The sequence below is a fragment of the Euwallacea fornicatus genome, chromosome 7 (genome assembly GCF_040115645.1).
Source record: "Euwallacea fornicatus isolate EFF26 chromosome 7, ASM4011564v1, whole genome shotgun sequence".
Classification (NCBI taxonomy): Eukaryota; Metazoa; Arthropoda; class Insecta; order Coleoptera; family Curculionidae; genus Euwallacea; species Euwallacea fornicatus.
Window position 1 is genome coordinate 4,658,332 of NC_089547.1, and position 24,751 is coordinate 4,683,082.

General features: G+C 39.4%; 5 protein-coding genes across 8 annotated transcripts in view; all 5 read left to right on the forward strand.

The window, feature by feature from the left end:
• The first annotated feature begins 89 nt into the window (after nucleotides 1-89).
• Rpp20 (ribonuclease P protein subunit p20) lies at nucleotides 90-881 on the forward strand. Its single transcript, XM_066284015.1, has 3 exons — nucleotides 90-470; nucleotides 526-691; nucleotides 743-881. Exons 1-3 carry the CDS (start codon nucleotides 315-317, stop codon nucleotides 853-855), a joined length of 435 nt encoding a protein of 144 aa, XP_066140112.1. The 5' UTR covers nucleotides 90-314; the 3' UTR covers nucleotides 856-881.
• Nucleotide 882: 1 nt separating this feature from the next.
• On the forward strand, nucleotides 883-1,496 carry LOC136340179 (transmembrane protein 203). Its single transcript, XM_066284016.1, has one exon. It carries the CDS (start codon nucleotides 883-885, stop codon nucleotides 1,303-1,305), a length of 423 nt encoding a protein of 140 aa, XP_066140113.1. The 3' UTR covers nucleotides 1,306-1,496.
• A 219-nt stretch (nucleotides 1,497-1,715) lies between these two features.
• Nucleotides 1,716-6,578, forward strand: Prp5 (pre-mRNA processing factor 5). The gene is made up of 15 exons (XM_066283992.1): nucleotides 1,716-1,862; nucleotides 2,086-2,346; nucleotides 2,398-2,506; nucleotides 2,559-3,109; nucleotides 3,166-3,542; nucleotides 3,593-3,820; nucleotides 3,879-4,021; nucleotides 4,122-4,271; nucleotides 4,326-4,522; nucleotides 4,573-4,716; nucleotides 4,765-4,937; nucleotides 4,988-5,200; nucleotides 5,324-5,485; nucleotides 5,547-5,746; nucleotides 6,265-6,578. Exons 1-15 carry the CDS (start codon nucleotides 1,852-1,854, stop codon nucleotides 6,505-6,507), a joined length of 3,162 nt encoding a protein of 1,053 aa, XP_066140089.1. The 5' UTR covers nucleotides 1,716-1,851; the 3' UTR covers nucleotides 6,508-6,578.
• A 794-nt stretch (nucleotides 6,579-7,372) lies between these two features.
• On the forward strand, nucleotides 7,373-15,769 carry LOC136340045 (uncharacterized). Its single transcript, XM_066283762.1, has 18 exons — nucleotides 7,373-7,524; nucleotides 7,577-7,710; nucleotides 7,763-8,085; nucleotides 8,252-8,783; nucleotides 9,242-9,356; nucleotides 9,490-9,634; nucleotides 9,687-10,010; nucleotides 10,061-10,544; nucleotides 12,337-12,523; nucleotides 12,575-12,723; nucleotides 12,783-12,975; nucleotides 13,031-13,188; nucleotides 13,859-14,356; nucleotides 14,406-14,654; nucleotides 14,713-14,904; nucleotides 14,957-15,105; nucleotides 15,159-15,362; nucleotides 15,413-15,769. Exons 1-18 carry the CDS (start codon nucleotides 7,428-7,430, stop codon nucleotides 15,702-15,704), a joined length of 4,425 nt encoding a protein of 1,474 aa, XP_066139859.1. The 5' UTR covers nucleotides 7,373-7,427; the 3' UTR covers nucleotides 15,705-15,769.
• Nucleotides 15,770-16,915: 1,146 nt separating this feature from the next.
• wake (wide awake) overlaps nucleotides 16,916-24,751 on the forward strand; it is a 100,210-nt gene continuing 92,374 nt past the window's right edge. For 2 of the 4 annotated variants that reach the window (XM_066283719.1, XM_066283721.1), the window contains exons 1-2: nucleotides 16,916-17,072; nucleotides 20,321-20,454. In XM_066283719.1, the coding sequence (XP_066139816.1) occupies nucleotides 20,336-20,454 (119 nt within the window). In that variant the 5' untranslated portion in view covers nucleotides 16,916-17,072; nucleotides 20,321-20,335. Of the gene's footprint in view, nucleotides 17,073-20,313; nucleotides 20,455-24,751 lie in introns of those variants that run through there. The other 2 variants (XM_066283723.1, XM_066283720.1) reach the window with 2 other exon arrangements.

Genomic DNA, 24,751 nt, shown 5'->3' on the forward strand with positions numbered 1-24,751 from the left:
TACTTTTTGCTATTTTGCATACTAAGCTAGAGTGCGATAGATCAATTCCTGGATCACTTTCATGTATCAATTTTATGTTTACATTTTTATTAGAGTTTTTCAGATTTTCCCAATTTTCAATACATTCAATTTTCAGTGTCTGTGAAGACGATTCTTAGTTCATTAACGTTCATTAAGTTTATTCAGTGTTTTCCACTTTATTCTTTTAAATGAATCGAAATTTTAGTTACCCATTATTTTGTTAACTCTCATATTCTTCTTTCACCCGTAAACAAGTATTGAGAGCAATCACGTTTTATTGAAAGAGCAATGTAATGGCAGATTCCAACAAATCTCCAAACGGAACCTCTAGTAAAGTGAAGAAACGGAACCAACGCCCCAATCCTAACCATGTCTTTCGAAAAAGACAGCCTCCAAAACCCGAAACAGGAAATAATGTGATTTATGTCAGTACTAAGACTAGCTTAAAGGTAAATTGAAGCACACATTCACTCTTGAGATTTAAATTATATACCTAAATCACAGGTGCTCCTTGAGCGCTGCTCGAAACTAATTAATGACAATGGAAACGAAATTGTTATTTATTGCCTTGGGGCTGCCATTCAGAGAGGCATTTTGCTAGCTCTTCAATTGTGTGAACGACATGTCAGTTATCAGCATGACACTAAAACTTTTTCAACAACTCTAATAGGTATAATTGCAAAGCCTACTTATTTTCCCCCATAGCAATGTGTCTTTTTAGATGATTTAGAGCCTGCAGTGGATGATGCAGATTATGAGATGCAAAGAAGATTTAATTCAGCATTAAGAATAAGAGTATTCCAAACTAGTCCATTAAATCTGACTTCTGAGTAAACCTTAGTGCAAGGATATTCATTGAGGATGTTTTTCTCCTTAGAAGAAATGGTGAAGTGGCTGGGCCTGACAATATTTGAAATGTGGATCACCCTCATTTCCATCTTAGCTTTCACCATTACATTAGTGAGCAAGTTCGACCCAGATGTGGAAGTGTCAAGCAATAACTGGTGGCTAATTTTTGCCCCTCTCTTCATAGGAGATGCTCTGAATGCTTATTTCTGTGTTATATTGTTTATAAGAATGTTAATGGAGACTACATTGAAGCTGTGCACCTTAAAACTGATTTGGTCTGTGATGTTTCAGACTCTGCTGTTTGTGTTTAAGTTTCTATTGTGCAAAAAACTGTTGGGACAAATCAGTTTGGACTATTCGGAGGTGTTTGCTCCTGTGTATATTCTATTGCAACTTATTGCCGTTAGGGCTTGTGGAGCCTGTCAACATAATTAAAATATGGGGGTATTGTTAGTATGACATGGTTAGTTATATTGTAATTAATAATATATGGGTGGGGCAGGATAAAAATATTGTAATATAATCGTTTTTCGATAGACTACGATTTGTCGAGCTATCGAGAGTCTCGTACGAACAGCAAGTTTTGAGAAACACCCCTAGTGAGAGAAATAAATACGATAGAGGAATTTGGTTTGCATTCATCATTTTTTCTTAGAAACTGAGCCTAGAAAACGTATATTAGCTTTTTAGTATCCAGATTGTGGGAAAAATTCAAAGCCAGTTAAATTTGTACAACCCTGTTTGTCATGCATTAGAGCACTTGGAGTATGAATTTTACATATCTGTTCACCGTAATCAGAACCATAGGCCCAAGAAAACCCCTATCATATTCTCTATTTTTGCTTGCCATCCTTGTTTGTCTCCCACGTTTTTGAGGTTATATTACGAAATATAAGTTTGTTTGTAAACTTACTTTAATTTTATTATTTTTCACTCGAAAATTAGTAATTTTTACAATAAAATAATTTTTATTTCTCCAAAATGGTCCGAAGGTAAGATTAATTCAGAATTGATTTATTATTAACCCGTTTTCTACACCCTTCCCATCCATGAAACTTGCATTTAATCTTGGACTAAATCAATAGACCATATTAAACACTTTATCTTTTTTCATTCTGAACCCCATAAAATACCTCCAATTAACGAATTTTACATATTTAAACCTGTAACTATCCTTCTTGTTATTACTAATCTTTCTGGTGTCTTACAAAAAAGCCCTGACAGAAGGTATAGACGGTCTCGTTCGAGAAGCAAAGATCGTCATTCTAGAGGCAGTAGAAGAAAAAGTAGGTCACGTGACAGAGAAAGGAGGAGAAGCAAATCGAGGGAAAGACGTTCCAAATCTAGGGAGAGGGCTGTGAGAGATAGGAGTAGATCTAGAGATAGATCCCGAAGAGACCGTGACAGGTCCTCCAGGGAAAGAGATAGAGATAGAGATCGTAGGGATAGAGACAGGAATAGGGATAGAGACAGGAGGTATGAACAGGTTGATCAAATTTTAGCATTTTATTTAATAGTAATTTTTAGAGGTGATAGTAAGGACAACAAAAAGATTTCAAGAAAAAGATCAAAATCCCGTACTCCTGAGAAGAAAGAGGAGCCTGCTTTATCATTTGATCCTGCTAATTTAGATAAAGTGCGTAATTAGCAAATTAAATTAATGTTTGCAGTAATTGAATTTTTTATAGGAGGAGGAGCAAAAGAAACTTGAGCTAGAAATGCAAAGAAGGCGAGACCGAATTGAACGCTGGAGAGCGGAAAGGAAGAAAAAAGAACAAGATGCAGTGAAGAAAGAACCTAAAATTGAACCATCGGACTCAGCCACCATCAAAAAATGGTCTTTAGAAGATGATTCTGAGGACGAGGAGAAACCTGATGAGAAACCTGATAGTAAAAAAGAAAATGGTGATGATGAGGAAAAGGAGGAGAATGTGGATACTAACAATATCAAAGACAATGATACAAATGACGATGACAATGTGGAAGGAAAGGAAGAAAATAAGGAAGAAAATGATAAGAAAGAGGACATGGATATGGATGAAGATGATGTGGATCCCTTGGACGCATTCATGCTAGGTGTTCAAGATGAAGTGAGAAAAATCAATAAAATTAATGTTAAAAAAGGAGACAAAAGCGATTCAAACAAAAAAGGATCACTTGTAATAGTAACTGGAGTAGCTAAGAAGAAAGCTGATAAAAATAAAGGGGAGCTAATTGAGCAAAATCAAGACGGATTAGAGTAATGAAATGATAATTATTAATTTTCTTCAAAAATTTACTTCCTTTGTTTTATAGATATTCTTCAGAAGAAGAGGCAGAAGATTTAAAAGACACTGCTGCTAACATTGCCAACAAGCAAAGGAAGGACATTGCCAAAATAGACCACAATAACATTATTTATATCCCGTTCAGAAAAAGTTTTTATGTAGAGGTGCCAGAGATAGCCAAAATGACGCATGAGGAAGTGGAAGCTTATAAGGAAGAACTTGAGGGCATTAGAGTGAAGGGCAAAGGGTGTCCTAAACCGATTAAAACATGGGCGCAGTGTGGGGTTTCCACAAAAGAGTTAAACATTCTTAAAAAACTAGGCTTTGAAAAGCCCACTCCAATTCAAACTCAAGCAGTTCCCGCGATAATGTCCGGAAGAGATCTTATAGGGATAGCAAAGACGGGTAGGATCAAAGGTTTCTTTATTGTTTTTGGTGCTACTAACTTTTTTTAGGAAGTGGCAAAACTTTGGCTTTTCTTTTACCTATGTTCCGGCATATATTGGACCAACCTCCTTTAGAAGAAACAGATGGGCCTATTGCCATCATCATGACTCCTACCCGGGAGCTGTGCATGCAAATCGGCAAAGATATTAAGAAATTCACTAAAAGCCTAGGATTATACGCAGTTTGCGTTTACGGAGGAACAGGAATTTCCGAGCAAATTGCCGAATTGAAGAGGGGTAACTAATATAAGTTTTTTAAAAACGTATTTTTTTCTCATCTGTATGAAATTTGAAGGGGCCGAAATAATCGTTTGTACGCCGGGACGAATGATTGATATGTTAGCCGCAAACAGCGGCAAAGTTACCAATTTGAGAAGGGTCACTTACATAGTATTGGACGAGGCCGATCGAATGTTTGATATGGGATTTGAACCTCAGGTAAGAAAAGCACCAATTTTAATTTTTTACTTTATCAAGCAAAAATTTTGTTTATTTTGTATTCGCCATTACGTCTAGAAATGTTTTACTTTTTTTTTAGGTTATGAGGATAATTGACAATGTCCGACCAGACAGACAGACTGTAATGTTCAGTGCGACTTTTCCCAGACAAATGGAAGCTTTAGCTCGTAGAATTCTTATGAAACCTATAGAAGTTCAAGTAGGGGGCCGTTCGGTGGTCTGTCAAGAGGTGAATTTTTAACGTTGAACATTTTAGAGTTTTGTTGGTTTATTGTATTTTTAGGTGGAGCAACATGTAGTGGTACTTGAAGATGACCAAAAATTCTTGAAATTATTAGAACTTTTAGGCATTTATCATGAGCAGGGAAGCATCATAGTTTTTGTAGACAAACAAGAAAACGCTGACATTTTACTTAAAGATCTGATGAAAGCCTCGTACAATTGCATGAGTTTGCACGGAGGAATCGATCAATTCGATAGGTCAGTTTCTATAAAAAATTTAAATTTAAAACGATAATGAACTTTTGCAGAGACTCTACAATAGTGGACTTCAAGTCTGGAAAAGTGAAACTGCTGGTTGCCACTTCCGTTGCTGCCAGAGGACTCGATGTCAAACAGTTGATTTTGGTCGTTAATTACGATTGTCCCAATCATTACGAGGATTATGTCCATAGGTAATTTGAATTAACTTCGGATGATATTCTTGACTACGTAGTTATTAGGTGTGGCCGCACTGGTAGAGCCGGCAACAAGGGATTTGCGTATACCTTCATCACTCCAGAACAAGGAAAGTATTCAGGTGATATTATAAGAGCACATGAATTAGCTAATGTTCCTGTACCTGAAGCGTTGAAGAAGTTGTGGGAAGATTACAAGAGTAAACAAGAGTCTGAAGGTAAGGCTAAGTTGTTGTGTGGTAACAGTGAATAGAATATGTTTGGGCAGGTAAAAAGGTTCACACCGGGGGAGGTTTTAGCGGTAAAGGTTTTAAGTTTGACGAAAACGAAGCTGCCGCCATGAATGAGCGGAAAAAGTTCCAAAAAGCAGCACTTGGATTGCAAGATAGTGATGACGAGGATCTGGAACAGGACATCGACCAACAGATTGAGAGCATGTTTGCTACAAAGAGGACTGTAAAGGAAATTAAAGCTCCATTAGGTGAGGAAAACAGACTTTTTTCGGAATTTGGATAATATGGCGAACGAGGGGGATGGTCTAAACAGAGATTAATTGAAAAAATTCTTCGGCAAATTTAAATTGTTTATTTATGTTTTTAAACAGGCATAAATCCGGCCATGGCAGCTCAAGCATCTTCCATTGGGGGTTCTGCTGTGGATAAATTGGAACTGGCCAAAAAACTAGCTTCCCGAATCAATTTCAGCAAAAACAGTAGTTTTGACACGAAATTCGTTACGCAACAAGCTGCTGAATCCATCCTCAAAGGTAATAGTCCTTTTCAAACTAACGAAAAAAGAATTCACAAGTTAGTTTTTCATGCGTTTAGGCAGTAGTTCTGCGCTTCCTATAAACGCTAAAACTGTGGCTGAGCAACTGGCGGCCAAATTGAACAATAAACTAAACTATCAGCCCAAAGACGATGACGATAAGATGGATGACGATAGCGAACAGACGTTTAGGAAGTACGAAGAAGAGTTGGAGATTAACGATTTCCCCCAGCAGGCTAGATGGAGAGTTACGTCAAAGGTAAGCGGAAGCGTGGTTTAAATAATAACAACAACCGGCATATTTTTGAGAGGTTTCAACATCTTCTGGGATAAAACTGCAGATTATTACATTGAACGGTAGTTTTTTTCAATTATGCAAAGAAGGTTCGTTAAAAATATCTTCTTTTATCTTATTTATTGTACTTATTTTTGTCTTTTTATCTAAGGCATTACAATCTCAGAGTAACTAGCCGGACATTTAATGAACTTTCGTTGAGAAATTCGCACTTTTATTTGCAGTTATTATCAATTAATTGTCAATGTTTAATGTAATGAAAAGTGTAATAAGTGGGAAATATATCTCGAGTTCCTAATGACCATTAAAGCTGTGATAAATAAATGCTATTGCTGGTAACATTCCTATGTTTGGTATACATTTATTTGTTCACGAGCCGAGAGATGCGTAACAATGCATTTTCTAATATTTAAATAACAGTGTGATAATTGAGATATCTGTTTGATTGCGATGTACTGAAGAGAAAACCTTTTATTTTTTAGGAAGCTCTTGCCCAAATCTCCGAATATTCCGAGGCTGGTATCACCGTGAGAGGTACCTACGTACCTACAGGCAAATCTCCACCTGAAGGAGAAAGGAAACTTTACCTCGCCATCGAAAGTACCTCCGATATGGCTGTTTCCAAAGCCAAATCCGAGATCACCCGATTGATTAAAGAGGAACTGCTCAAACTGCAAACGTCGGGACATCATATGATTAACAAAAACAGATACAAAGTCGTTTAATTTTTGTATTATGTATTAAATTTGGCTAAGCGAAGTGGAATAGAAGTAATTATAGCCTCAATTATTGATAATCTGTATGTAGTTTTTTTTACGACCAGAAGAATGTTCCTAGAAAATAGCGAAAGTACACATATCAGGTGTACTAAAGAGTGACAAAAAAGTGAAGATCAATCATTACTCACACGTGTGGTAAAATACTGAAAGACATATGATGCGGTCCTAATGATTAAAATTAAAATTAAATTATAATTAGAACTTTCTCATTCACTAATTAGTCAACGAATCGATAGTGTTTCATTCACCTATCGCTCAATATAATAATTATTTTTTACAAAAACTAATTCGGACATGAAGTCACACTTTTAATTAACTTGAACGTTATTGCAATTTAAAAAAATATATAATTTGTTGTTTAAATCATGTATCTGTCATTAAAGCCGAAATCGTGACCTTTATTCAGTTAATTCATATTATTGTTTTATTTTAATTTCAGACGGAAAAACTTCGTATTTCTGTTTTATCAAAGAAATATAAAATCCATCCGATAGAGTGACTGGGATTATTGACCGGGTGATATTGAAATGTTAGAGATTTTTCTGCAAAGTGAACTTCAAAAATGTATTAACCTCATTAGATTAATTTTTGAAATGAACGCATGTGACCAAATTAAGTAAATTTCGTAAAAAAAAGGGAAAACTAACGATTTCCCGTAATAATCTAAACGCCACACGTTTAGGAATTTTCCTATTAAAGCTTTGTCGCGTTATCCTCTTTTCCACTTTCTAACGCGAACAAAGGAACCAAAAGAATAAACAATTATATTATCAAAAGGTCATTAAGTCTTGCATTCAAAAAGGGTATAAAATAATCCATATGACCAGGACTGGGCACACTCCGAGCCCGGTTCTAAAAGAGCCAAGATGAAGCTGGTTTGTGTGCTCGTGCTGACCATTTTCACGGTTTTGGTTTGCGGCAGTCCTACTGTGGAAACTAGATATGAGAGCAAATACAAAGTTGGTAAGTTTGTTTAAAATTTTGTTCTGAACAGAGATTTAAACAAGTTTTTCAGCTGACAAAGACTTTCTAGAGAAGCAACGCAAAATTCTCTCCCTGTTCAGACACATCAACCAACATTGTCACAATCCTGAGCACGAAGAAGTGATCAAAACATTTGAACTCAGCGAGAAAAAGGAGCTCTATACTGTATGTTTTTTTCAGGTTTTAATCCGTTTTTGCATCAAATATTGTTTCACAGAACAATGAGGCTGTAGAGAAAATCATCGAGTACTACACCAAGGGCTACAGCCTTCCCAAAGGGGAAATATTTTCCATTAGTCATCCAGAACATCTGGATCAGGCCATTGCTCTGTTTGACTTGTTGTTCTTCGCCAAAGACTTTGATACATTCTACAAAACTGCCATTGTATCCCGCCACTGGGTGAACGAAGGACTGTTCCTGTATGCTTGCTCGCTAGCTATTATTCACAGACCTGATTGTTATGGACTTATTTTGCCTCCAATTTATGAGCTGTATCCGCACTTTTTCTTCAACGCCGATACCATACAGGAGGCTTACAGGTTAGTTCAAAAAATACCGTGTAAACGTACCTGATTTTGCTTATTGCGAGCTGCAACCCACAATGCAATACATGTGTCGCTGCATGTGATGAGTCGCATTGAATATTGAGTGGGTTTACGTCGCACAAATTTGTCAAATTCAGTTTCTTTAAAATAAAATTTCTAGATATAAACAAACTTGGAACGGCCAGAAAATCCAAGTCTCTTCCGGCAAATTTCCTGGCTACACCATTATTTCCAATTACTCTGGACACTACCTGAACTTACATCCAGAGCAATCTCTTTCTTACTACCTTGAGGATGTAGGCATCAATTCCTTCTACTACACCTACTACCTATACTACCCTTTCTGGATGTCTGGGACTAAATACGAAGGAATTGGCAACGACAGGCGTGGCGAACTTTACTATTTCATCCACCAGCAACTATGGTCAAGATTCTATTTGGAGCGCTTGTCCAATGGCTTCGGCAAACCTACAGCCATTGATTTCGAGGTTCCTGTGGAGACTTCCTTCTATCCTTCCTTGCAATACCCCAATGGATTGAGTTTCCCTGAAAGGCCTAAATTTGCGAGGTTGTCAGATTATTTCTACGGCTACGGCCAGAAGATCCAGAGCTCCTTCGGCTATAGTTATTCGCTGTACAAGGACTATTCCAGAAGAATCGTTGACGCCATCGATAAGGGATACGCTTTGGACGTAAGTATTTTTTGACGTAATCAGGCCCTTTATATATAAATCGCGTTCTCATTGTAATATCCCATTATTCCGGGGGGATTCATAAATTATGGGATATTGATATTTCCAGGGCGAGCCGAACTAAATTGCCGTATTGAAATTCGCTTGGAATAGCAGAATCTTGCGGGGGATGTTATTAATGATTGGTTTGAGGCGGAATTTTTCTGTTTGGGGTTCGCATTGAAATGGGATTTTGATTTGATAAGGTTAAAGTTTGCTTTTCGAATGATTAAAAATTTGATGAAGTAGAATATAATGAGACGTTTTAAAAATGTGGACTAAATGGTGAATGCAATTAATTTCCATTTTGTATTGGAAGTTCTGAGAGTTCTTATGGGGTTCGTATGGAAGTTGATGCATAAATTTTACGTCAGTTATAGCGCCTTCGCAATTATCAGTAGAATTGATTTTTTTTCCAGAAAGAAGGACAAAGATACGAACTCTACCACGGCAAATTAGGATACGAGCGCGTTGGAAACTTGTTGCAAAGCAATCCGGATTCACCAGACAACCACTATTACGGACCGTGGTTAGGTAACTGCCTTTTTTCGAATTAATCTAAATTTATTTCGAAATATTTTTCTCCTAAAGCGGTATTTACTTGTTAAGTTCTCAAAATGGTATTTTTCTCATACATTATTTATTATATATAAAAATATGCACCTAGGATATGGTCGTCACCTTTTGGGCTACTCCGCCATTCCCCTTTCTCCCTACAAAGTGGCCCCCTCTGCCTTGGAACACATGGAAACCAGCTTAAGAGATCCAATTTTCTACCAGCTCTACAAGCACCTTATCCTTAACTATGCCAGGTACTACTTATTTACCCTATTACTAGTGCGTTTTACGGCGCTTTTTATACAGGTACCAACTGAGATTGAAACCTTACACGCGGGAAGAACTCATTTTCCCGGGAGTCTCCATTGAGAAGGTGGAAATGGACCGTTTGATCACCTACTTCGATGAGTTCTATTCAGACTTGAGTCAAGCAGTTTTTTACACCCATGAAGAATTGAGCAAAGAAGAAAATAACTTCTTTGTGCGTGCCAAGCAGTATCGTTTGAATCACAAACCCTTCACTTACAAAATCCATGTGAAATCCGATAAAGATGTGCAGGCTGTGGTCAAAATATTTATTGGGCCAAAATATGACGAGTATGAGCGGTATATCAATATTTCTGACAACAGGTAAGATATTGATTACTGAACTAAAACTGAATTAATGCGTTAATTTTCAGATTCAACTTCTTTGAACTGGACAAATTCATCTTTGACCTGAAACTCGGGGACAACTTGATCAAACGCAGTTCTTACGAGAGCAAATTCTTCTCTTCTGATAAAACCAGTTACTATGACCTGTACAAACAGGTTTTAGGTGCTTTGGATGGTCAAAAGGAGTTCACCATCAATGGCCGAGACAACTACTTCAATTTCCCCTTGAGATACATGCTTCCTAAGGGTGACCACGGCGGCCAGTCGTTCCAGTTTTACTTCATCGCCTACCCGTACAAGCCCTACACTGGAAACAAGCCTCAAGAGTGGACTTACTTCTATCCTCGCCCTGGAGTAGGTGGGCCCTACATCGATGATTATCCCTTGTATTATCCGTTCGACAGGCCTATTAAGTATGGAAGACAGTTTTACCAGGAGATTCCCAACAGCTTCTTCTACGAGACGAAGATTTACCATAAGACTGATGTTAATATTGTTGGTTCAGAAGAAGCTTGAAGAGCTAGAAGACTGGTTTATGATAATGTAGGAATGTAGTCAAAGTTGTATTAAAAAATGTGGCTTTTATTGGAAATATTCAAATAAATGAATTGAGGCACGTTAACTTTTTTATTTTTCCCATTTACGAGATATTTCATGTTTTCAAAGTGCCTGATCGTGGCTCGTTAACCAATTAGTCGACAATCGTTGATATGATTCAACGGAAACTTTCATTCGTTATTCCGTCAAGAAATTTTCGAATTGGTCAAGTATTTCAGTTATCCATAAGCATTATTTGGCAACGTTTTTCCATACTAATAAATGGAAATATAACTACTTATCTATATTTAACTCCACATACTCTTAATAGACTCAATTGATTTTTTGACAACATCGATGTCCTTGTGAACTTGACCTCGTTTCATTATTTATGTCGATAATGAGGTGTATTGTGAAAAAGCAATACAGAAACAACCAACGACAAAACAATATTTATTACTATTAATATGTGGCAAACCTAAACATCTGATTTATCTGTGAATTTATCGTGGACACTAGTAAACCCTTGCACCCATTGTTGATTTTTCGCCGTAGTTTCTAGACGAAAACAAAGTGGGTGATTTACAATGTATATCTCTGGGATGAGAATAATGGCTATTAATAATTTATTATTGAAACAGTTGTTTTTATTTTCCTTTAAAAACGGGTAATTTCGTAATTGTCCAATTTTTATTCCTGTAAAATTCATTTTATAAATTCGAATCGAATGACGCAGAATTGTTCGTTTTCGGATTACTCATCAGAAACATAAAATACGAAGTTAATTCGCGGCTATCCTTCAGCTTCATGACAGAATGGCGAACGTGTACTGTTTAAAAAAAAGACTGATCATTTGGGACTGAGTCGTTTGTGCGACACATGCATATCAATGGTCCAAATTTAATAAAGGTTTCTTTGGTCCTATTCCCCAAAATCGAGCCTTCTCAGCTGGTCTGCAGCCCAGGCTCAACTTCATGCAGCTGTAAAATGGAGACCTGCGCCACGAAATGCTAGTTTTAGATTGTAAATTAAGGAAAAAGTGTTAAAATAAACGTATTCGGGTGGCTGCACCCAAACAGCGGTGTCACCTGGGGCGAAAGAGAACAGAAATGTGTGAATTGCGGCAGAAGAGTTGGGGCGTATGCCGGATTTCCCAACTTAAAAATTTGAAGCAACGCCATCTAACAGTCGATTGACTGACTGTCCATCTCACTGACCTTTAAGGTCTGTCTTGGGGAGTCTTTATTAGGAAAGGGTGAAAATGGCACTAAATCGGATTTTCCGATGGAAATCATGATGTGCCTGGTTCTGCAGGGCGTTTCCGCGTCTTTTCAAGCCCCCGAATAATCGTTGTTCCAACCTGAAATATTTTTAATGTGTGCTTTGGCTTACACCTAAGAAACCCACCGTTTACCTAAATCAAAAATCCATTTTGCACTTCCAGCCTCTGAAGTGCGCCATAAATAACTCCTCCCGAAGCCAGGTCGTATATATTTTCTCTCTTTTTCCCATGTTCTCCTGGAAATAAATTTACCCCACCAAATCTTTTGTTTAATTTACTTTCAACGCGTATTTCTTGGACCGTTCTAGTCGACAATCAAAGGAATTTTCCCAAAGTCAGGCACACAATCTTCTTTGTCGTCCCTGTTTTTCAAATAAAACACACAAACATATTTACACTTTTTTGGGCAGTGCTCGATAAGGCATTTAATAAGTGGAATTATTACCCAATGCCGCGATTCGTAAAAGAAACTAATTAAAATAATCTGAAATCGGCGATACAACCTGGGACCGATGGAATATAAAAGAGGTCCCCAAAACTGACGATACTCAAACTTGGGTACTTGGTGCCGGGACGAGCATGAAGATCATATTAGCGTCGGTGGTTCTCTGTTTGGGGATTGCTGCCCTGGGAAGCCCCGTGCAGCACTCCGGCAAACACCACACAAATGGTAAGTTTCGCTATTTATTTTCGGACATTAACAAAAATTTTCCTTTTACAGTGGACCAGGCCTTCTTAAAAAAGCAATACAAAGTTGTCACCCTCTTCCATCACGTGAATCAGCCGAGCATGTTGGAAGAACACGTGCAGATCTACCAATCCGTCCAAGACCCAGTGCAATGGCTGAAAGTCAACAAAGCTTTATTCTTGGTCAGCTCAGGTTCCTTATCGTTTAATCCATGTGCCTAACTGGTATTTTAAACGTCTAGAATCCTGAGGTCGTAGACACCCTAATCAATTTCTTCCACAACGAATATATGCTGCCAAAAGGGGTTCCTTTCTCGACAATGACCAAGGAGCACTTGGAGCAGGCCATTGCCCTCTTCAAGCTCTTCTACTACGCCAAAGACTTCGATAGTTTCTATCACGCTTCAGTGGTGATGCACCAGTTTATCAATGAAGGTTTGTTCACCAATCTACACGAAGTTCTGTGCTCGCTACGGCGTCTTTCCTGCAGGAATGTACTTGTACTCCTTGTCTGTGGCCGTGGTCCACAGGAAAGACACCTACGGCATCATCCTCCCGCCCATTTATGAGGTTTACCCGTGGTACTTCTATGATTCCGACGTGATTCAGCAGGCATACAAGCACAAAATGGAGCATGGAACTATGCATGTAAGTGAATCGTGGGGGCTTAGGGCTAGGTCGATGATTGTATGGAAATCAGTCCTAAGCAGCACCTAAAAGTTCGCGCTCTCGAAATTATGAGATTTGGATGAATGTAGCAGAATGGTATTTTGCTTTCGAGATCAAAGTTTTCGGAGGCGATGCAGTGAGCATTTGTGCCTTTTGTCTCAGTTGAATCATTAACGTGTTAAGAATTGGAGTTCGAATCAGTAATTAAAAAAAATCGATTGAAGCATTTCCCTTTACCATCGCAAAACTTGCCAGAGTCGGACAATAAAATTCGAAATTTAACCGTTAACAATTATTCAACATTTCCATGGGAACTTCGTGACGTTTTGACGGCAAACGTGAATTCCGCAAAATCAAGTCAATCTAAAACTCCCAATACATGCCCATTGCTGGTCGGCAATTAAACGATTTTAGCAAAGGTGGCAACGTGGCGCGTCGCATTTGTTTCCGTGAACGTCACAATTTGACGTGCGCGTTTTGAAGATTAATGAAACGTTGGTCATGCATTCGTGCCGCATTGGGCCGCCCGTCCGAGGCTTCAGGCTGAATCGTCACACGTTTTTAAGCTCTCAAAACTCCTTTTGCTTCTGATGTAAACTCGATCTCACTCAACATCTCTTCTTCTCTTTCTCTCTCCCTTAACTCAAAGCAGAAAAACGGCAACGAACACGACCACCACGTCTACGCCAACTATTCTGGCCACTACCTCAATCTCCACTGGGAGCAGTCCCTCTCCTATTTCATGGAAGATGTCGGTTTGAACTCCGTCTGGTACTACTTCAACCTCTACTTCCCCGACTGGATGGACGGCACTGAGTTCCACATCAAGAACGACTACAGAGGAGAAATAATCTTGACCATGCTGCAGAGTATCGTGGCCAGATATTACTTGGAACGTCTTTCCCATGGGGAGGGGCAGATTCCCAATTTCGATTGGGAAGTGCCGTTCGAAACCCCCTACTACTCATCGCTGCAGTACCCCAATGGGCTCGCATTCCCGGAGAGGCCCAAATTTGCCAAGCTCATGGATTACTATCGCAACTATGGGATGCAAGTCAACTCGCCTTACGCTTTTAGTTACATGCACGTTGTAGATTTTGAGAAACGCATCAGGGATGTCATCGATAGTGGAGTGGTTTTCGATATTGTAAGTCCTTTTATCGTCGCGAGGGTATGGCTAACGCTGAGGATTGCAGAAGGAAGGAAAAATGGTACCAATATACGACCCTGAGCATCACAACGAGGCCGTGAACGTTTTTGGCAACCTTTTGCAAGGAAACGCCGATTCTCCTAACAGTAAGGTCTACAAGAACTACACCTCCTTTGCGAGTCATTTGCTGGGGTATTCCTTCAACCAATTGGACTGGAAGCACACAGCCCCCTCTGCTTTGGAACACCATGAGACCGCTCTCAGGGACCCTGCCTTCTACCAATTAGCCAAAAAAGTACGATTCTGACATTCACACACTTGTTCCAAAGAAACAACCGATTTTTCCTTTGAAGATGCTGATGCACTACGTAATGTATCAAAACGTCCACATGCAGCCCTACCACAAGAACGAGCTGGTGTTCCCTGGGGTCTCCATCGAAAAGGTCGAGATGGACAGATTGATCACTTATTTCGATGAGTTCTATAGCGATATCAGCAACGCAGTGACCTGCACTCCCGAAGAGCTCAAAGATGATTCTTTCAAGGCAAGTTTCGGTTCCTTTTTTAATGAGGACGCGATCTCAATTGCGTGTTTAGATCTGGGCTATTCAGAAGCGTCTAAATCACAAACCCTTCACCTACAAAATCCACATAACTTCCGACAAAGACGTTGAGGCTACCGTGAAGGTATTCCTGGGGCCCAAGTATGACGAGTATGGAAGGCGTATAAACATCACTGAGAACAGGTATGAGTCGTGGAGTGATCAACAGGTTTGGATTTGAGGTGTTGAGTCTTTAGATTGAATTTCGTGCCCATTGACATCTTCAAGTTGCACTTGATATCAGGCCAGAACTATATCAAGCGCAGCTCCCAGGAGAGTGAGTATTTCAGCCACGACAAAACCAGTCACAATGAGCTGTTCGATAGAGTCATGAGCGCCTACAAAGGCCAAAGGGAATTCAGTGTTACGGAAAATGAGAGCTACTTCTACTTCCCCGACAGGTTTGGATTCATCTTTGAATTTCGAAAGCCCTCACAAGCTTCCTTTGCAGGCTAATGCTGCCCATTGGTTCCTATAATGGAGTCCCCTATCAGTTCTACTTCATTGTCTACCCCTACAAACCCTACACAGGTCAAAAGGAGGAAATGATCTTCTCCTACCCTCGCCCAGGAACTGGAGGTGGTTACGTGGATGACTACCCTATCTACTACCCCCTAAACAAGCCCATTAAGTTCGGAAAGATGTTCATGCACGAGGTGCCCAACTCTTACTTCTACGAGACGAAAATCTACCACAAGACCGCAGAAGAGGCTCAAATTACTCAGCCCCAGCACAATCATTAAGGATTATTGTTTAAGTTATTGAGTTTGAATTAAACTAAAGTCATTTTTGGCCTTTTACCAAGTCAGTTATTTGTTTCAAAGGAAGTTCCCTCTAGACGTAGTCATCGGGCACGCACGGCAGGCAATCTGGGGCGTTTTCGCGAAATACCTCAATTCCAGTCGTTTTCCAGGTGTCTCAAAGCAGTGTGACTCATGAAATATAAAAAAGGAGAATGTTCTTGAGTAGACGCACTAGGAAAGAGATTTGAGAGATTTCCTCAATCAATCTCTCTCAGATCTGCATATCTCTGTAGCGACTGAGGTCAGCAAAACGGTGATTTCCAAGGCTTTTACGGAAAGAACGGTTGTTTCCACAATATTTTACCTCCATGCAAAATCTGCTTCCAAGGGATTTTCAACCCAGAATTGATTCCTGCAATTTGTTACTCCGAAAACAACACCATCATCCTTTGTTCTTTAACGGAATATTGTTCACCGACGAGGCAAAATTTGCAAAGAACGGTATATTAAACCGCTATTCTTGCAAAACAGAAAATCCTCATTTAATGAGAGCCCATTACTTTCAACATGAATTTTTAATTACTCTGTAGTATGGGATCCGGGGAGATATTATATTAGGACCAGTTAAGCTTCGGCAAAACTGAAGGGGAGACAGTACTTGAGATCTTTGAGGAATCACCGATCTCAACTTTTGGGGGATGTTTCTTCTATTCTTAATATGGCGTTTCTGGGTTATGTAAGATGACGCTCCTGCCCATCACCCTAAACACATCGTCGGTCGGGGCAGTAAACATCTGCGGCCGCCGCGAAGCGCCGACTTGCACTCTTTGGATTTTATTTCTTTTTTTATTTTTTTAATTGAATTTTGTTGCTTTTGCAAACGCATGGCATTGGCTAATTGAAAGTAGTCCGAAAACTGTTGCCGTAGGGCTGCGCTGCAGACCCCAGTGTCCGAGCACCGGCACGTCCACTGGGATTGAGCTGCTACGTGACCAAATTATTAACGTTTAACTAACCTAAAGCTCTCCTTGGCTTGTTACCATGTTAAGGTGACTGAATTCGTGACCTAGGACATCTTCCCTTTTGAACTCTTCGCCCTTCGGCGCCTCCGTAGGTCACGAAGACCAGGCGTGTCCGAAAGACATCTTCTGGATCGATGTTGGGGGTTGCCCGGCTTCATCCCCGTCGGCATTTCACGCGGACACCCCTGCGAGGCCGGTTCTCCCTCGCGTCGAGAACACGCGAAGTTTGGCGGAAAAGACGCGCGTCCGTCGAGTTTTCGAGTTTCCCCGAATACAGTGAGAATTTTCGAAAATGTGATTTTGGTTTCGGTGCTTTAAGGGATGAACTGGCCCTAGAAGTTTTGAGGTAAGTGAGGAATTTGTGGGCGGTTGAAAACAGTAAATTACTGTCCCCCATCAGTCAAAATTACCTATCGGGGCCATAAATATCGAACGTTATGGCTCGTGACTTTATGACTAATTAATAAACCCTGCCAGAGTGATGCGACACAATGCGAGATTAATGGAATGTTGAACTTGGGACGCATCCCCAATAAATAAATCTGCAATTACGATTTACGAGGCAGGACAAAAGCGGGGAAGTGAAAAAGGAAGAGGTTGACGACAGTGGAGAATGGCAAACAAGCGGTAATGAGGAAATATCTACCTCGGGTACAGAAATATCAAGTGTGACACAACAGTTCAAAAGATAGTAAATCTTGATTTGGACAATCTAATTTCGAGGCAGTTGGGCGGGGGACTTTGTAATGGAAATATATTGTTTGCCGTCAAGTGTCCCCGGAAAACAACATCTTAATATTTGCAGTGTGAGTCACGAATGAGTTCTCAACATATCCTGGAAATAGACGCACGAAGCTCAGCCATCCATCATTTCTACAGAAGAGCAGGGACACGTCATGTGAATGGGGCTGCTTATGTGGATGGCACTGCAGGTGAATTTGGGCCCGGAAATGCCTTCCACAGGTTCAAATTAATGACAAATTAATTAGAATTACATTGTTTTCGGTTTAATGGAAAGGCTAAACGAGATGTATGTTGGGGTGCCTAAGTTTAATCTTGGCAATGATCTTGTCAGTTATGATAGTCGACCGTTCCGGAAACGACCGACCGAGCACGAACACGAAATTGTCTGAATATTGAAAATGATGCAAAGATTTCCTCCAGTTATGAAATAAAAATGATCCCTTACCTCCAAAATTACACAGACACTCCGTTTACCAGCGAATTTATCCACTTTTTAGCTCACTTCATGTTTAAATTAGAAAAAAGTTTGACGGCAGGAGTTAATCAAGAACCCGCCAACTTTAATTGAATCGTAGCATTGAGCATACTAGGGATGGGCTTTTTTAGTAGCTGCATTACATCCTCATTCTTTCCTCGTTCGTCCATTATAAGAAATCGCATAAAGTTTGCTTCGCAGGGTAACTTCCCGAGATTTACAGCGTGCCATGAGTCGTAAAATAGCGTTAACAACGTTGCGGGCCAGACCGCATTGAAGTTTTAATATTTCTCGTCTCGAGAGGTTTAGTGCCACCATAGATTGCAATTTTCCGCGAATCTCATAAAACATGTATTACGTTTTGTGTTCTTGTGCCCAGCTGGGGGACACATTGTCGGTGGATCGAGAAATTCAGACAGAGCGTGCGATTTGATGAGGACTGGCGAGAGCTGATTTCTGCTCAAACCGGTCGTGCTCAGCATGGAGTCAGCTAAGATCCTCAGCAGCATGACAATATATTAGTAATTAAGGAAGTAATAAATAATAATTTTCTAGGAAAGTCTTGTTAGGAAGTTTAAGGGAGTCACATATCAATCTAAACATTAACCAATTTGACGATTAACTTTTCCAGGACTCTTAACGAAGCAAATTCTATCGGTTATTTATCATAAAAGGCAATTCAGTTAAAAAAAGTAATCTCTTGTAGATTAAACCTTTTGTTGACGTTGTAGACACCTGCACGAATAAATCTCGCCCGCACTTAGGGCGCCCGTCTCTAAAAAACAATTGAAAAGCTGACACTTGTTTCCCTCCTGAAACAATGGCTCGCGGCATTTCTGGGAAATCTCAGTTAATTCGGTGGGTAAGTTCTTTGGGCGATTATTGTGTACGATGTTTTTGGCCACCAGAAGGTCAGATGCGACGAGGGCAGAGTGCCTGAGGTAAATCTGCAGTTCTCGTTGCTAGAAGAGCGGAAAAAGTGTGGTAAAAAAGATTTCACTTCCTGCGATAAATAACAAGGTATGATTTCCTGAAGCTTGTTTTCATTTTATGGTAAGAAGTGTAAAATTGCTAATATCGTTGCTATTTCGGCAGCTACCGAATTCCGAGGGTGGATAATTATTGCTTGCTGCATACTAGAAGCAATTTTGTCGGTTATTTCAACGAAACGAAATTGGTTTGTTTGTATTGTCCTCTCGTGCTTCATCGTTCGTTTTCGGGACGGTCGAACGTTATTACTGGAAAACCAATGTTTGGAGGTCGTAACATAAGGAACCCAACACACTTCTTGATTAATACTGTTACTGGTTCTACGTAATTTCATTGAAACGACTATTTGAGTCCAAAAATGACTTCGACGTTAGTCTGACTCATTATCGGTTTTATTTCTCCCAAACTAACTTTAATTATCACATATGAATTATAACGCCAACAAAATAGCAATCTAACAGGCATCTCATACACGCACTCCCGCAACAAATCATTCCTTCAGGTCACATTTTCTCATCGTCGCAATCCCTCAGGCCCTAATTACATCCAAAACTAACTCCCGGAGACAAAATGTTAACTCATTTAACGACAGCGGCCAATTACGTTGGTATCCACAGGGGTCGGCCTAAAATTGTCCAATCTTCTTTACGAATCCGTTCCTGGAGAACGTATTGAGAGGACTCTCTGGGAAACTTGTACGAGCACATGAAAATTTGAAAAATCCTGTTCTTTTCAAGTTCGCAAACACTTCGTAAAAGAAGATACAGCTAAGGAATGAGCAATGATGTCATGGCCTGCGATCGGGGATGTTTTGATATAAATAAAACATCGTATTAGGGTTTTGTTTGTAGACCTTGGATGGGTGTTGTTTCGAATAAAAACTGAATCATAATCGAAACTCAATTATGTCGACATTAATATCTCGTAATCCCAGCGGTGTGAAACAAAAGCTCTGGGAATTCAGCTCGGAAAGACGAACCGAAACCCATTAATCCACCTTTTGACAATAAGAGTCGGCCCCAAATAAAAAATGATTGGATAAGGAGCTCAAAGGGGAAGTGTGGCTTACTAAAGGGAGATGGTCTCGGAGAGTTATTGGGTGGGCCGAAATCTGGAAGTAACGGAAAGATTGAATCTGACGTTGCGGTTTTATTCGGGTCGCGACAACGGGACACAGGGTCTTACAATATCAGAAGTGACAGAGACGATTTTATCAAGACTCAAATTGAAGGCATACGCATTTGCGGAAATCTCGTTTTCACAAGTAAAATCAACGACGAACAGCTTAAACTGAGTTTGCATTCGTGTGTTGACTGATGAGGGACAAGAATTCATTCTCCCTTTCAAACATTTTCTCTTTCTTAAGTCAGTTTGAATTGTCGCAGGTTCCGAAAGAGAAAATGGAGGATAGAAAGCACTCGACCAGCGGACTGACCATCGACAGGGCCGCCTTCCTGATTTTGAGGGTGAAGAAGGCGTTCAAGAAGAAGAAATTGCAGAGGAAGGAACGTGAAAAAAAGTAAGTCAAACAAACTTTATGCATGCGAGCTTTACACCGCAACGAGAGATAATTCTGCAAGAGTATCTGCATTAAGCGAAATATTATTATGAACACGAATGTGGTTAGCTGCCAGATGCTGACAATTAATACTTGTATATGGGGGAAACAATACGCCCCATTGTAGAGATTGGAGTCTGTTATTCGGTTAATTTCCTGGATACGGCAACAGCTGGGTACGCCATTCTGTTTGGTTGCAATTCAAGGGTTAAAGGAAACAATTGCTCTATATTACTGACCGCAACATTTTTTATATGATGGTTTCCACAAACCTTACAAGGGCAACAAGATTGGAACTAGTGAATTTCTTGATGAAATGGCGAAGCTCATTGTATGTATGTCTAATATTTGCCGACATTCTAGCACAATACTGCGCCATTTTAAAATCCATTGAATATAAATTTATGAAAAACTGCTCATTTTTCACTATCAGAAACTACGTAATGCAATTTGGGGCAACAAACGATGACGATAGCCAATCGATATCTCCCCAGTAAAGCATTATTTTATCGCAAACTACCGTCTGCTCCCGTTATCTTTTATATTCGTCCGAATAACCGATAGAGACTCGTTTTTCTTCGATCAGTCAGAAATGTAGGTTTCAGTTTTATCTATCATTAAACGCCGCAAACTCCGATATTACCTTTTTACTAGAAGAGCCCAGCGAGACGTGGACAGTTACTCGTTTATGATTATTTTTGTCTGGCCACTGTAATTGAGATCGTTCGAATCCTGCTTAAATAAGAAATAGAGCAGTAATGGAAGAGATGGTTGTTCCAAGAATTTTTCCTCTGTAGCATATATCGGAGATATGCGCCGGGAGGAATGTGATAAATCCTCCAAATTATGCAGCCGGCGTGTTTCTGACATATTGGTACGCATTAATATTAACGTGCCCTACGGTAGTTGCATGTGATTGTGACGCGAGTTCCTTGAGGAATATGTGTTTTATAAAGTTGTTAATTACAATTAATCACCAATACTGCCAATTCCAGGAACCACTCACAAATGCAAATTCCTTTGAACGGTAAATTAACGGCGCAATTGCGTCGGGGCAATGGCTACGTGTAATTTCGTGCAGTGTAATTTTCCTTTTATCAATCTTTAACAGTCAAACGATAGAATAACGGATACAATGCACTGATGAATACCTACTTGATTTTCCTTTGAACTAGAAGAGGCCCCAATCTACATCTACTCATCCCCGACGTTTCCGATACAGAGGGCCCCATTAAACTATCAATTTATTTTTGGTCCGATCGTTAGATCTTTTCAATTGTAAACATCTGTGGAGTGATGATGGGACCTCGTTTGTTTCCTAACAGTCTTTGACTTCGATTAATAACGCGTCAAGACACGATTTTATAATTTTATCGTCGATAATGGGGAGAATTGAACGTACAAAAAGATATTGGTTTCCGATGAAAACATTATTCGAAATATCTAATTAGGCACGGCCTGGATGATCGTTCCAAAACATGCTGAATTAATTGACTAAAAAAAATGCACCCTGTATAATACAAGAGACAATTTTCTAAGGCCACTTCGCAGATACGCACCAGGAATCGAATTGCCGAACGTCACCAATCGCGCACGAAGATTTCTCACGAAGCTCAATATGACACTAATGAGTGGGAGTGACAGAGATAAAAACATTTTTAAATTAATAGTTTTCCAGAAACAATTGACCCCACGTGCGTGTAGAGTGAGATATGTTGAATTGAACTCGAGGAGATAAGAGAGAGAGAGAGAGAAGCATATGTAATTGATCACTAAAGCCAGTACCAGAGAGGTGGGACGGTCCTGTTAGGTTTATATGGAAGATTGAAGTCCTTTTTGACTGTAGTGACGAGACTTATTCCATCATATGAAAATGCAAAGTCATGCAGAAGGGATTTGAAAGTAGTTGCCACAAAATTAAATACGAGCTCAAGCTGTTTAAAAACGAGCCGTGATAGGCACTAATGAGTTATATGTTCTATATATATACATAGGATATTCTAAAAGCATCTTTTAAACCCCGACGGTTGCCAATGTTGCTCTATAAAAATGCAAAGGCGTGCGAAAGGGTTTGGAATGCAGACGCATATCAAATATGAAATAAAAATAGATTTTCATTGAGCATCTAGTTGAATCCAGTAAAAGTGCAGATGATATTTCAACAATCAACGATTGGACGCTGTATATTCGAATAGATTTTTCGTAGATAAAAAGAATCCAACTTCAAAAATGCCACGGAAACATGCTAAATATCTTGACAAATTGGTGTGTTTGACACTTGACAATTTCTCCATTTATTCTGTAAACTGATTAGAGTTCCCTTTTATAACAACTAAAATCTGTCCTTCAGCTTGCAAGCGAACAATAATAAGTGCCATTTTATAGAAGCTGGATTTAGCATCATCATGTCCCCGTCGTGCACAAACAAGGCCGAATCAATCTAAATTTAGCCTTTACTATCCTCGACAAAATTGGGGCAATTTCATTCAAGTAACAACTGACGAATCTGTATGATGACCGTTCGATTTAGGATTTTGGAACCGGCCAATGGTCACGTTCCCTGCGATTCCTATGTCAACATTGAAATTGCGTTGAAGCCATTACAAACACAGGACTTTTGATTTACAATTTTTTTTTCTACGCGAAATGGCGAATGTGGTCGTTAGATACATTATGTGCTCGACGGTACAATTGACCAAATGGTTCATTCTGACAGGCAGTTAGTCGTAAATTATAAAGTCACATAAAGGTTAAATGCCTCCTCAAATTGTTATTGAAATATAGCCCGTATTACGTTCGGTACCTCGATTGTGACAGCTTTGCACGCGAGATTCACGTTTTATGTCGTATATAAAAATTTATGATTTTACGGTGCAGGTAGACCTAGAATTAACTTAGAATGACAGAGGGTTGTGATGGAAAGTTGTTTGCTCAAATTTATTGACGGATCTATTTTTGTGCTTATTATTGTTTAAAAGTACAAAACCTGAAAACTTCAACTCAATAATGATCTGCTAAAAAGGCTCTCTTTGCGAATGGGCCTTAACTGGAAGAGATAAAAGAGGCAATTAATTGCTGCAAAGCACTTGACAGCTTTAAGGAAATTCGCACTTTTCCTTTTCCTCATTGTGAATTGCAGAGCTGATTTGCAACTTTAGGAAGTTTGTTTTGAGCTAATTTAGTCTCTTTTAAGCTCAGAACAAACATTAATGGTCATTAAGCCTTAGTTTAGACGATAACAGTTAAAAGGCTTGATTTAAACATGAACGAGATATTTTTATTTTTTTTAAGTTTTCTTTAAACGCAAAATATCCGGCTTGGCAGACAAACAACTTATATTCGATTTGCATACGTTTATATGCAGGAATTTGAAAGGGTTTACCGAATTCGTGGAGCTTTCCATGTTTTACATTCCAGCTCTCCGAGTCTCTCTTGTCGAAAACTCGGTTATCCCGAGTTATTAAATTGGGTACTACAATGAAATTTTAACGGATTTTCAATGGATTTCTCTCCAAGAATTTATTCTTCGCCCGTCAAAACTGCATGTCCATTTACCAGCAATTTCATAATTCATAAACTGAGCATATTGAATAACGTGGCTAATTAGTCAATTTAATTTCAGAGTAAATAACCACATGAAGTGACTTCAAAGGAATTGGGATGTCCAATAATAAACACAATAACTTTAATTATGCTGATATGGCGAAGCGCGTTTTAAAAATTCGTGGACAAAATCAGCGTCCATAAGCAGTTAAGCGAAACTCGTGTTTGAGAGAGAACTTTCCTCCATTCTCCTCCTTAACGCCACTTCTTCGCACGCTTTTAAACACATTGAAGGCAGACTTGCAGGTTTTAGCTTTGGCGTGAATAATATAACGGAGTTGAGAGCTTTTATGCGACTCCATAAGTGTATTAAAATAAGTCTATAAATATTTCTACTTAGGTTTGTTCGGAGCTCATGACGAATGCCTCCACCATTTGGTCCAGAACGGGTGTATACTGAAAGACTCATAAAAATTTATTGCATTTGCCAATTTCCCGTACACTCTCCGGAATAAGTAAATAATTCTACCGAAGCTAAATTTAAGCCATTTATTAGGGCTGAAATAATTCTGTGTGGCTCAGTGGCTGCCTCGGAGGGTTTTATTTGTTGTGGAAACCCTTAATTATGGTTCGTTAGCCTTTATTGTTTGTCGTCTTGTTTATATGCCCGCGGCAAAAATAACATCCTCTGAGTGCTTTCGGCCTAAACGCACAA

Excerpts from the sequence above, each read along its gene's own strand:
- Rpp20 (XM_066284015.1), top strand. The coding sequence starts at position 315 with ATGGCAGATTCCAACAAATCTCCAAACGGAACCTCTAGTAAAGTGAAG. Across the intron at positions 471-525 it reads GTACTAAGACTAGCTTAAAG|GTGCTCCTTGAGCGCTGCTC; the intron begins GTAAATTGAAGC and ends CCTAAATCACAG. Across the intron at positions 692-742 it reads TTTTTCAACAACTCTAATAG|ATGATTTAGAGCCTGCAGTG; the intron begins GTATAATTGCAA and ends GTGTCTTTTTAG.
- LOC136340179 (XM_066284016.1), top strand. The coding sequence starts at position 883 with ATGTTTTTCTCCTTAGAAGAAATGGTGAAGTGGCTGGGCCTGACAATA.
- Prp5 (XM_066283992.1), top strand. Across the intron at positions 4,272-4,325 it reads GTTCGGTGGTCTGTCAAGAG|GTGGAGCAACATGTAGTGGT; the intron begins GTGAATTTTTAA and ends TTGTATTTTTAG. Across the intron at positions 5,201-5,323 it reads GGAAATTAAAGCTCCATTAG|GCATAAATCCGGCCATGGCA; the intron begins GTGAGGAAAACA and ends GTTTTTAAACAG.
- LOC136340045 (XM_066283762.1), top strand. The coding sequence starts at position 7,428 with ATGAAGCTGGTTTGTGTGCTCGTGCTGACCATTTTCACGGTTTTGGTT. Across the intron at positions 8,784-9,241 it reads ATAAGGGATACGCTTTGGAC|AAAGAAGGACAAAGATACGA; the intron begins GTAAGTATTTTT and ends TTTTTTTTCCAG. Across the intron at positions 14,357-14,405 it reads GTGGAGTGGTTTTCGATATT|AAGGAAGGAAAAATGGTACC; the intron begins GTAAGTCCTTTT and ends TGAGGATTGCAG.